This window comes from Gavia stellata, chromosome 17, assembly GCF_030936135.1.
Source record: "Gavia stellata isolate bGavSte3 chromosome 17, bGavSte3.hap2, whole genome shotgun sequence".
Classification (NCBI taxonomy): domain Eukaryota; kingdom Metazoa; phylum Chordata; class Aves; order Gaviiformes; family Gaviidae; genus Gavia; species Gavia stellata.
In genome coordinates, this window is record NC_082610.1 from 15,217,503 (window position 1) to 15,229,774 (window position 12,272).

General features: G+C 38.0%; 1 protein-coding gene across 2 annotated transcripts in view; it reads right to left on the minus strand.

Annotated features, from left to right (window-relative positions):
* SOX6 (SRY-box transcription factor 6) overlaps positions 1–12,272 on the minus strand; it is a 230,858-nt gene that overhangs the window by 78,441 nt on the left and 140,145 nt on the right. For both annotated transcript variants that reach the window (XM_059825788.1, XM_059825787.1), the window contains exon 7: positions 9,760–9,839. In XM_059825788.1, the coding sequence (XP_059681771.1) occupies positions 9,760–9,839 (80 nt within the window). The remainder of the gene's footprint in view (positions 1–9,759; positions 9,840–12,272) is intronic.

A 12,272-nucleotide genomic window follows, 5' to 3' on the forward strand; every position in this document is an offset into this window, starting at 1 on the left:
GGTACGACTGCCAGTAATGTAGACAATCTTAGTTGAAGGGGTCTTAAAACATAATTATTCTCCTAATCCTACAGGGGATGGAATCAATTCAGGACAGAAGATGGTCATGCAATTGCTGCTTCTAGTGTAGACCTTCTAGGTTTGCCAAGCTGGCAGCAGACAGAAAAACAAAGGTATAAGAAAAAGAAAAAGAAATTAGGACATGGAAAAAATAAGTGGCAATAAATCTCCTCTAGAAATATTTCCTAAGATCTGGCATAGGTTGGTGGGTTCATTCACTATCTGACCACCCAGATGGAGATATTGTCAAATATAACGATTGCAGTATTTCCCTGTGTAGAACTGTACCGACGCAGAACAAGAAAACTGAGCCCTCACCTACCACTGCTAATCATACTGAGAGGCAAAAGCACTACAATTAAATTTCTACAGGCTCCCATGACAGAATAATGAGACACCATCCCAATAATAAATGGGTGCAAGTCAGGAAAAAGGAAGAGTCCCATTTAAACTACTTCTCTCAATTCCAACATCTGAATTCCCATCTTGAGATGCCAAGGCAGCTCTACGTTTAAGAGCTGAATTTTTGAAAGTGCTGCTTGGGGTTTGAAGCCATAATGTTTTCTTAACTTTTATAAGAGACACAGACAGTTCATGTGGTAGCTCGCAGCCATTCTATTATTTTCACTAGCGAAAATGGACGAAAGACAGGGATATAATAAATATATACTGGCTCTACTGATCAGGAGAAGCTTTATCAGTCAGCTGGGGCACATCTGGGAAAAAAGTCACTCAGGTGCATCTCTAGCATCCCATTCAATTAACATACCATTAAAAATGGTTTGTCCCTGTTCAGCCTGCTGCGTTACCTGATAAGTCAACATATTTAAAATGTATATTTAAATGCAGAAAACAGTGAAATGTTTTCTTTGTGAAGCAGAAAACAAGCCTAGTTTACAGGTATTTTAAAGCATTAGAAATAATTGTGCTTTACAGGCTGCTTAGCAGATCTCTCACACTGATCTTTTACTGTATATTTAGAACTTTCATGCACCTTCAAGGAAAATGAAATAATTTCCTTAAAGGAAGTGCACACAAAATTATGCAAAACATATTCAGATGGGCTTATAAAAATTACACCTAAAAAAATTTTCACATTTGCACCTCAAAACCAGGTAACTGGGAACTTGCTATTACAAATTCATTGTAAGCTGATGTATTTAAGTAAATGTGAATTGGGCGAAAGCATGCCATGCTTTCTGAACTGCAGTGGGTGTGATGGTATTTCAGCAACAGCGCTGGGACCAGATTAAAACGGTTATGAGGCCTCATCTTAGCCCTCCCCTAGGTGTTGAAGACTGCATCAGAAGAGATGGCTTGTACTGGATGAATTACTATGGATAGTTCACAGATCTGTTATTTAATAAAGCTGTAGTCTAGTTAAATCTGGTAACTTGTTCTCTTTCTAGTGTGTAGGACAAATGATGCAGCTTTTTTGAAAGGACTTTACCTCTTTTATTTCTCTCTTCAATTCCAAAAATTACAGTGGACATGACAACACACTCTTGCTATTCCTGCACCTGAAATACTTTTTCATCTGTTTTCATGATTAGCTATTTCCTGTAATTCACGCACAACACCAAAATACATTCTCTAGTGCGTTGACTTCACTAGATTTTGTGAATGATTCATTTAAATCTTGAATAATCCCTTAATACTGACATTTAAGCACGATGTGTTTTTCTTCCTGTATTCCTTAAGATGCTCCTCCCTCCAATCTCTTTTTTTCAGGACTGATATGCAACCTTTCTGTTGTGCCCCATAACCATATGCAGCCTCCATGCTGACTCTTAAGAATAGACAGATGATTCCAATACTTTCTATGAGTTAGGACACTTTTCTAGTTTCTCAATCATAGAGATTCTAAAAACATCACAGACCAAATACACACACATCTTAGACAAGCAGGGTGTTGGAGGCAATACCATTCCTATTTCATCATCTAAAAAGACTCTACTCAGTGATAGCAATATCCACACACTGATTTGATGAGTTATATCTCATCTTCTATGAATTTTCCTTTCTTTCTGAATTGGGTCAGTGAGAGGGAATACTCTCTCATAATCAAAGACCCACCGAAATAAGGCAGGTGATGGTATCTTTCCAGTCCACGCATCTTTAAGAGAATTCTTCTGCTTCCTTTGAGCATGCGTGCATGTGTGTGTATGTCTACACCTAGAAGCTCTCATCTAACCATCCTCATTCTTAGAACTTTTACTTCAGATGAAAGGTGAGTTATTAAGTTTTCTTTTTCTGTAGCAATTAGTCAGGAAAGAATGATGAAACAGAAGTGTATTATTTTCCTTTGTGACTTAAAAGGCATTTTTGTCTTTAATCGGATTGCTGCTAAGTTCCTAAACATCCAAATGTGTTAACACCTTCACAGGAAAAAATCCTTCATGTTTGTAATTTGTAGCCAAATTAAGCAGCTTGCTCTATGGTTATCAGAAGTATAATAAAATTCCAGAAACATATTCACTTGCAGCTAATTCCTGTAAGGCATACACCATATACATTTCTAGAAAGCTTGAAGGAATCCAACTGCCAGCTCAGAGTATGCCTCACAGTCAGCCTATTCCCCAAAGGGATGCCACAGTTTTAAAAGAGCTTTAAAAAACGTGCTCATCCCCTGATGGCACTCTGTAGTACTGGTGCCTCTGGTGCTCTCTCAGTAAATGCAGCAGTAACTTATTTGCTTCTTACTAGCTTCCGAGTGAATACATACCCCAGGGAGGGAGCTTTGCAAAGCACAATTCTTTTAAAATAGAGCCTGGGCTTTCAGTGAGGGGCAGCAAGTGGTTAAGGCAGCGAGAACGTCTTGTTGACGCTGGGGGCTCAGCCTCCTCCAGTCACTTGGGCTCAAGCTTCTGCCTTGATACAGACTGACGAGACACAGGAAACCTCATGCAATCCAGGCTATAAGGATTACATCCTTTTAAACATACAAGTTTCCTGATAAGTGAGTTTATGGCTGCGCCGTTTATGATCTCAATGGCAAATTCTCCTTGGGACAGAGCATATGGGCCTGGAAGGCAGCTGTCCTGCTTGGTAAGATCTAAAGGTGGAAAAGATGGGAATCATGCCAGGAGCCTGATCCCTAACTGCCAGATTGAAAAGTCTTCCCTCTTGGGAGAGGAGAGCAGGCGCAGGACGGGAGCACGTCCCAAGCGGAGGAGGCACCGGTCATCTGAAGGGACCAGAAACAGAGAGCTATGCCAGACTGGGTGACAGTCCGGTGGCTAGTGTCCTTCCTGCAACGGGGGGAAACACAAGCCCAGGACGGGACTTAGGCTTGCCACATCCAAAACAAGTACTAGAACTGCTACAGACTATAGAAACAGTCTCTTTCTTAAACATTCCTATGAATTTTTTATTAAATCATGTGACACTGTTCCATTAAGCAAGAATGAGAGTAACAAAGACATGCTGTTTAAAGCAGTCATTGGAGATGCAGGGCATTAAATGGGTGAGAAAAGGGTCCTGCAGCTGCCATGCTGCTGTACCAGGCTGATTACTCAAGCTAATGGTTTTCTTTGTTTGTCTGTCCATTTTTATGAACTTGAAGAGAATAAAAAACAGCAAAAATTTCATCAGAATTGATATTTTACTGCAAAAGGTCTCAATTTTGATGGGCTGTCTTTTCCTGATGAAAATCACGTTGCCAGATAATTCGGGGCTGAATTGAGAAGGAGTAGGAGAAGATGGAGGATTAAGAAATTCTGCAAAGAAAGGAGGTCATATGGTAAAATATTGTCCCAATGACATCATTTTCATTGATACTGCCACTGATATAATTCAACTTGATACCACAGATATTACATACAGAGACATAAACATTCAAGTGGGGAAAGGCCCAAGTATAACTATTTAATTGATTTTAATTAAATTTTCCTAAGTATTGCAAGGTTGGCATATTTTTAATTTTATTTTTATTAAAGGCCTTGCTTGGTCTCTCAGAGCCCTAATAAAATCTTCTTTCAACCTCTTTCCTTCCTGTGCTACAATCTAAATTTCTACATAAGAAAAGGACCAAAATAGTTAATTTACTACTTCCATATACTGAAATTTGCACACACCAATCCCTTAATTTAGGCCACTATTCACTGTATCATAATAAGGAATATTCTGTTAAAATATGCCCACCTAGAGCTCAGTAGTCTTTGAATGCTAGATAAAATCATTCTATAAGGCTAATGAAGACAGAAACTCTGCCTGTAACAATATTAAGTTTGTTTTCTCTAGTGATTCGAAGAAGTGAGCAATCTGTCAGTAATACATTGAGGGAAATTACTTGTCTTGTAGGAATTCCCGCTGACAGTCACTCACTCACAGTGCTGACCCAAACATCTACCCGCTGACAAACAAATTACAGTGTCTAACTTTGAAAAGGTAACTAGCTGTTTTTAATTTTGATTGGTCTCACCAAATCTCTTTCACATTTACCCAATCCCCATTCTTCGTTGTGTTAAAAAAAAAAAAAAAAGGAAAACCCCGTGGTTTTTGCATTTGAAAAAATTATTATTGCCTACATCGGAGAGTGTTATGTCAGATAAAACTGTTAAACTGTGTCTAACCAACATTAAGACTGGCAGCCCTGCCAGTGACTGACTGGGTGAGTGAACACATTACTGAGACAGCATTGTAGAAATTAATTTTCTTCAATAAAGTGATTTTTAAGGCTCATATATTTCACAATCTAAACATATGTCACTGTTTCATAAACAAAATAAATGGATTAAAATAATACATTACCAATATGCTGACACATGGAGAAATTTTAATTACAAATACTTAAGCTGCGTGATATTTAACTGCTATATTTGTTGAAGAGGAGCATGCATCATTTAATAAGACATAAGGCAGGTACATCACTTTGCATGATGTGGTACCAGAGTGGGACCAAATCACCTCCAGTGTGAGCTATCACTATCAGATCACATTAGCCCCACTAAAAAATTGCTTTAAGGTTACAACATATAGAGGAAACTCCATAAGAGCAGCAGTCCACTAAAACAACTTTTTCATTGAAATAATAAGTCACCAAGATCCTCGTTCCCGAGAATAATATATCTTCATAAAAAGCCACAGTTAACATCTTAGCTATTTAAAGGCCATATTTACATGACTGTCGCATTGCATTGGCCTCTTTCCTGCACATTCTTCTTGACTTACTTTAAGGACCAGCACTAAAATAGCTGAGGAAAGCAAATGTCAACTATGTCCTGAAATTTATATGTGTGAGAGAATTGGAATAAGTAGAAATGTAATATATTGTTTACTGTACCAAGTGCCCTCTGTTCTCTAAAGGTCGAAAGCATTGTAACCTTAGAATTACAGTTTTTGATTGTTCCCAGGGTTAAATACATTATCAAAATTAATGGTTCAAACCCCTCAACCTTCAGATATATGAGTATTCATGCCTCCATCTGCTGAACTGTTCAACTAAAAATAGCATTCTTTGGCCTTCCCTCTACTAATATTGTGCCCCTGAGGCAGGCTATGCAATGCTTCAGCAGCGCACTGGATCCGCACCCAGCGGTATAAAAAAAGGTCATTTACTTTGTCTGCAATTAGAAGAGAGTACAGAGGAGTAGGATGAGGTGGGAGGGGAGAAAAGAAATAGACAAATGTGTGTTTAGTTAAAATTTAAATTTTTTTAATGAATTATAAAAACTTCAGGCTTCAAGAACACAGCTGCAACTATAGTTAAGACTTGCCAAGGTTCATTAGTGTTATAAGCGATAAATTTTGAAGGACAAATTACACAAATAGTTTGAGGAAAGAGTTATGAACGAAAGCTTTTTTGTTTTGCTTTTTTTCCTAGAGCTCACTTTGTTTAGGAATAACTCCAGCTAGCATCATTGTAGTGCTTCCATTTCTATCAACAGTTTATCAGTCGTGGTTGAGAGAATTGCGACATTTCCTTATTTACCACATAGACTGCTTTGTAGAAATATCTAAGAATGAAGGCAGATTTTTTTAAACAATAAAGAGCATATCGTAACATTCCTTGTTTGAAAGTAAGGACGTATAGGTGCCACCTCTGCCACCACTGAGACTTCCCAGTAACTAAGTTTCTGTCACCAGCACTATGAGAGCTGGGAAAACCCACTTCATGATCAAGTTCACTCATTTTGCAAGATTACTGGGCACACATGTCTAGAATCAGTTAATATCAGTGCAATCATCTGACAACTAGGGAAAAAATTTAGGGAAATGGGAAAGGGCAGAAACTCCAGAGAAGGTGGGTATAAAAAAAAGAGGAGCGAACGGAAAATTATTGTCAGGCTTTACTGCTCACACCGATTAATTAAAGCAACAGGCTTTCATTACACACATGCATCAGAACTGGTTCACACACCACTACGCATACCTGCTACAGGTGTATTTGGTAATATATCTGTAAACTATTTAGCAGAAGGTTGATTTGATGGGATTCACTCACAGTTGTTTGAAGCTGGAGGGGTGAACAGAAATAGCTTGGTCCTTCTTCTTAGACCATACCTAGAGAACTGTTCCCTCATCAGCAAGACCCTCCCTCACACTGAAAGTCCTAACAAGGCTTGGTCCTATCACACATATTATTTAAATCTTGGCCAAGCTGTTGAGGAAACTGCTGAGATGGGGCTGGGCTGTTAACAGGAAGTGTGGAACACAGGGTTTTAAGTCTTTTTGTCAACAACATCATCAATACCACCCTCAAGAGATCAGTATACAGATAAAAAGACGCTATCTATCTGATGTCAACCCAAAGCAGAGCAAGCCAATACTTCAGGAACATGGACTGGCATAAACGTGTGGTAATTACTACTTTCTTTCAGGATACTCAGCTGAACATTAATGGTATTTTACCACTAGCTGATCAATGTGATGCAAAATCTTAAGAGTAGATGGGTCAAACAGGTCTGCTGCTGAAGGAGAACTTAATTTTTTATTTTTTTTTTTTAATGCAAGGCCCATGAAAGTGAAACTAGTTACTTGAGAAATTCCTAGATATGGTTTCAATAAAGTTTTTAACTCATGGAGATACATAATCCGCTGGTGAACACAGACATACAATTCAGCGAAAACACATTTTGATACCAATGTGCTAAAGAGCTTGAATAAGACAGGCAAATCATTAATTACAAATTGCCCAATGAAGAAACATCCTCTATGGAATAATTGCTATTGTTACATGATGTACCTGGGAGTAAATTGTTTTCTGTGCTATTAGATTCAGAGCTTCCATAGAAGTTGTCCTAACACACAAAAAGATGAGAACACAACATTGCTGCTAGCTCCTACCTGAAGCATGATCGTCCAAAAAAACCATAAGTGAAAAAAAAGGAGAGATTATCAGCTTGAAGCTGACAGAACTTCCACTGCAGCTGGATATGGATTATGGAATATAATTTTGGAACTAATAATAATGCCCTGGTAAAGCTGAAATGTTAGAACTACTGCAAAGCTTTTCTAATTGAAATAGCTTTCCCTCCCCAAGTTCCCCAAACATAGATATCACACACACATGTAGAAACAAAACCAAACCTGCAAATGACTTAGCTATTTCTCCCACTGGCTGAAGGGAACAGAGATTAGTTTTGTGATCAGTATTTTTAAGCACTTGGGAAATGCTCAGATACCATGGTCACAGCATTCATGTAAATAAGTAAGTGGGTGGGGTGCATGGAAGAAAGGAAGCAAAACAGAGAAAGAAGGGGGAAGGGAAGCAAAGATGGAAAAATGAGCTGAAATGCTACACCCCTAAAGTCTTCATGACGCATCAGGTATAACAACAAATTCCCTCCACCAAACACACCCAAATAAGTGTTCATCTAGGGAACACTTAGGGAATTTACACAAAGAGAATATTAATCGTAGGAGTAAATAAAACTTAGTTCAGCCAATTCGGCAATCAGATGAGCAGGTACCAACTGCAGGTTCAGTACTCTATTACTTAAGCTCTTATGACCATGAAACATTAAAGGTTTTGAGATCCCATAAAGGTGAAATTCAAATAAAATAGAAAGCAAGGGAACAAACAAAAAAACTCTTTTACAGCAAATATATCTGAAGGGAAATTCTGGTCCCTCAAGCACTCAAATTTTTCTGAATTTATTTGCACCACGTTCTTTGCTGGTTGTTTTCTTTTCTTTCTAATTGTTCTCGTCATGTTTAACAGCTCAGTCTGTCATTTCTGCAAATTAATGAAAATGCACTATTGCTGTAGGTTCTGATCAAGGCTGATGTGCAAATAGATCTGTGGGTCAAGCTACAAATGGATCTTGTAAAAGAAAAGAATCAGGAATGTCTGTGGTTTAGATACTGTTTTCTTTTGCAGTTGAACAGTTTTTATCCTTTCCTGCCTTACAGTCTAGTGTAGGCTCACTGTTTGTTGTATTGCATTTCAAAGGTAGCAAAAATAGTCTCTTTATTCACAAAGCTGATTTCTGAAGTATTTTCTCAACTAAAGCTAATGAGACTTCTGCTTCAATAAGTATGCAAATATGGATTTTCAAAGGATACCTGCTATTTTTCCTTTTGAAAAACCCCTTTGTCCAAGGTACAGTCTTAACATAATACTATCATGACCCAAAACTATTTTTGGGAGATCTTTCCCTGCAGTGTCAGGGTATTCTCTTTCCAAGTTTTGATTGTAGGTTAGGTCAGACATAAGCTCAAGGGGTCTTTTTCGCCAGTTCTGGACCATCAATGAACAGTGAGTTCTGGTCCCATTCTCACTTATCCTAAGTTAACTTGGCAAGAAGAATATCAGCGCTGGGTAAAGATGAGAGGATTTTTAATTTGCTTTGTTCCCTCTGGAAAATGATAAAATTGCAGAAGGGTAAGCAAAGTGGGTATTTGGATATTAACATGGCAGAACTTTGCTACTCCAGGCACAATTTATTCCTACTTTGCATCTGAACCCAACTCTAACCTAACTCAAACGGGTTTCAAAGGTTTACTTGCAAATAGTTACATGCATCTTTAATGGCCTTTCCTCTCATGTTCACTGTCACTTCCTTTCCACACATTTTAACTCTGAAAGCTTTTGACTGTTTCTTCATTATTTATGACATTGTTGTGTCTTTTCTTGTGAAATTAAAAAACTTCTTGCTACAAAAAGCTAGCTAATAATATGGCACATAAATCTTTCTTTCACAACATTTCATTCTATATATGCCAAAAATAAATAAATGACCAAACCAAGGCTCCTGACCACACTTGGCATCTGACCGGCTTAATGCATAGAAAGGTTGAGATTACCCAAATACAGAAGCTAAAAGAGTTTGCAATTTATTGTATTGTCAGCACCACACTGTCTGAAAAAAAGAAAAAACCCCATAACATACATTTGTTTTGATACAGTCACTGCTCCAATTAAAGGTAGCACATTGCAGCTACAGGGGAAAGACTAAATGAAAATAAAGTACAAAAAGATCTTTGAATGTATCTCCCATCAACTGGTCATATAATTAAAAAAATACCATTAACTCTGCCAATATAAAACACACAGAACAATGTCTTTCACTCACAGTATCAAGGCTGGCCGCACGTTGCTATATTTGCAGTACCGTAAGTACATAAGGTGTTAATCCTCCTGGGCTGTGCTCAAAAATTATTTAACATTCAGACTATTATTTAGCATACAGCTGGTTAGCAGTTTTCCCCTAAAATGTTGGCTTCGATCCCACATTTTTTTGTTCTGGCACATACCTGGAGCTGTAAAGGGCTGAGTCCAGAAGCAGCAGCAGCTGCCATTGTTGATGGAATGAACTGCACAGGGTAGTTATCACCTGTCGGGAGAACAATGCGTGCAGGTTCAGACAATGAGCAGAGAATAGCAGCAGACAAGTGCAAACATGGACCTAGGATTGCCTGTGCTCCACAGCACTCCTCTAAGCCTAAACATCTGCAAAAACAAAAGGCTTCGCTGGGCACGGACTTGCCATGCTCCCTTGAAACTTTTTTGTTAGCAGATAGCTGGTAGGCAAACTGGCAAAACATAAATGTGATACTCGTGATTTTCATTTTCAAAAGCAAATGTTCAAATCAAGCGTGTAAGCTCGGGCACAAAATGGGCCTTAAGGCCATAGACACACAGACAAGATACCCCAGGAAACGCCAGTGGTTCCCAGAGGAAAAAAAATGTTGTTGCCACATGTTTCTTCAAACAGGAGGAATTTGTTATAACCCAAGAAATTTCAGCCCTGTTTAATGGAGGGTGATTTCTTTTCAGTATTGAGTGGCTGTTTCCTGGGAAAGCTACCTAGTTGGCTCAACACAGGTTGAGGTTGTTTCTCGTTTTGCTTTGAGGTTCTCTGTCTTGGGACAACTCCTTTAAGGTAGCCATAGAGAAAAACAGAATTAAGCCTCTTTTAAAAATAGCTCAAAATATAATTTTGACTTTCTTTTAGATCCTGGACCCTATTGAAGTTGATAGATTAGGTAGTTGTTCAGTTACATGAAGATTCAGCCACTAAAATTTCTGTCTTCTCTTCACTGGGAACTGAAAATGTGTGCCCTCTGCATTGAGGGGACAACAAATACTCCAGAAAATAAGAGCTACTATTGATCCAAAATAAGCATTGCAACATTATATCTTACAGCATCTATGGGTGTTCCCACTTCTGAGCCACTGCAACAATGCATTGTACAGTGCCATTGAGACTCTTAGTCAATGTAAAGAATGAAGGAAGGCTGGAATAGTTCAGCAGTGTAATCTGTAATGTAAAATTGACGAATAAATTACACAGGAACTATGATTTAATGGAATACCACTTTGGCTTAAGCTTCATTTTTAAAGTCAGTGTTATGTACTATCTGTAGGCTACATTCTTAACAGGCTGCTGCTCTGTACATTTTTGAGATTTACAATAACCAGTCTCTTTTACATGAACTTTTCCACACTGAAAGCAGAATGTAGCAATGAGGGAAAATACAGAAATCCAAAATAATATAATCAGGACGTTCCAAGAGTTAGATTTTTTTTGTCAACCGCCTCAAATAAATAACAGTATCTGAAGTCTTTGCAGCCACTGGATTCCTCAGAACTCTCCCTTTTTACCACCTGAAGTGCTATTGTATTCAGCTCAGTTTAAATGTTCAGCTGTTTCACTTTTTTAATAAATTGTACATGTCTAATCCACAAGGTCTCTTTGCATCATATCCATAATACCTCATCAGACCATTGAGCACAGTATGCGCTTGTGCACAGTCCAGTAACAATTGGATTCTGATTGCATATGGAGCTCTGCTACAATGCATTCACTAACACTATACTGTACTGGTGTCCTATGGAGTAATGTTCAAAATATCTCCTCTTATTTTCCCCCTTCCATGAGGCTGATTTTAGTTTGCAATGATGTTGGGCTTTTTTCTTAAAAAAAAGCAACAAAAAAGCCCTAGATGCTTTTCGTAAGGTACTAAAGCTGTCCCCTTTATGGGTAAATAATTCTACTCATCTCTTTGATATTTATATGAAATTATCTGAATAAATAAGATCTTAATCTAAGTTAAATAATGTTTCTTTCAGAAATATCTTACAAGGTTTTAAAAAAATCACAAAGATGTTGAATTAATGATGCTTTAAATGGGGGGGAAAATAACCATCCGAGTTATCAGCATGGACTGCCTTGCAGAACATTTTGGAGGCATTCTTTCTTTAAATATCATGAATTATTCATTCCTGTTCCACACAGCAATCTCTTCTTCCTCCCTCCCCCTCCACATACACTTTTTAAGTTCAATACCAGTTGCTTTATTTGTACTAAAACATTTTCCATGTCAAACATATTTTAAAAAAAAAAAATGGAACTCTAAAAGAATTCCCTGCGGCACTCCTTTTTCACAGCTGTCATGCTCCTATGGTTTGAAATAGCCAGATATTTTATACACACACACACACGCACGCGCGCACACACACACACACACAGAGATTTTGGCTTCACAGTTAATTTAATAGTATCTCTACCACACCCTGTAGTGTTCTCTTGCTCACCTGCTGGCTACAGTTCTTTCTTTTGTTACGGGAAAAATAATTTTATAGTTATGCCATTTATTCGTTGTTAAAACGTAATACTGTCCCTTCTCCCCCTCATTTTAATATGTTCAATTACGGCTAAGTCCTGGTACGTTAGCAGTACCAGTGTGCTGAGAACAAAAATTAATACAGCTCTGGAGTACTTTGCTGACACCAAGCAGTAAAAGCAGAGCAAAGGTACTTTTTT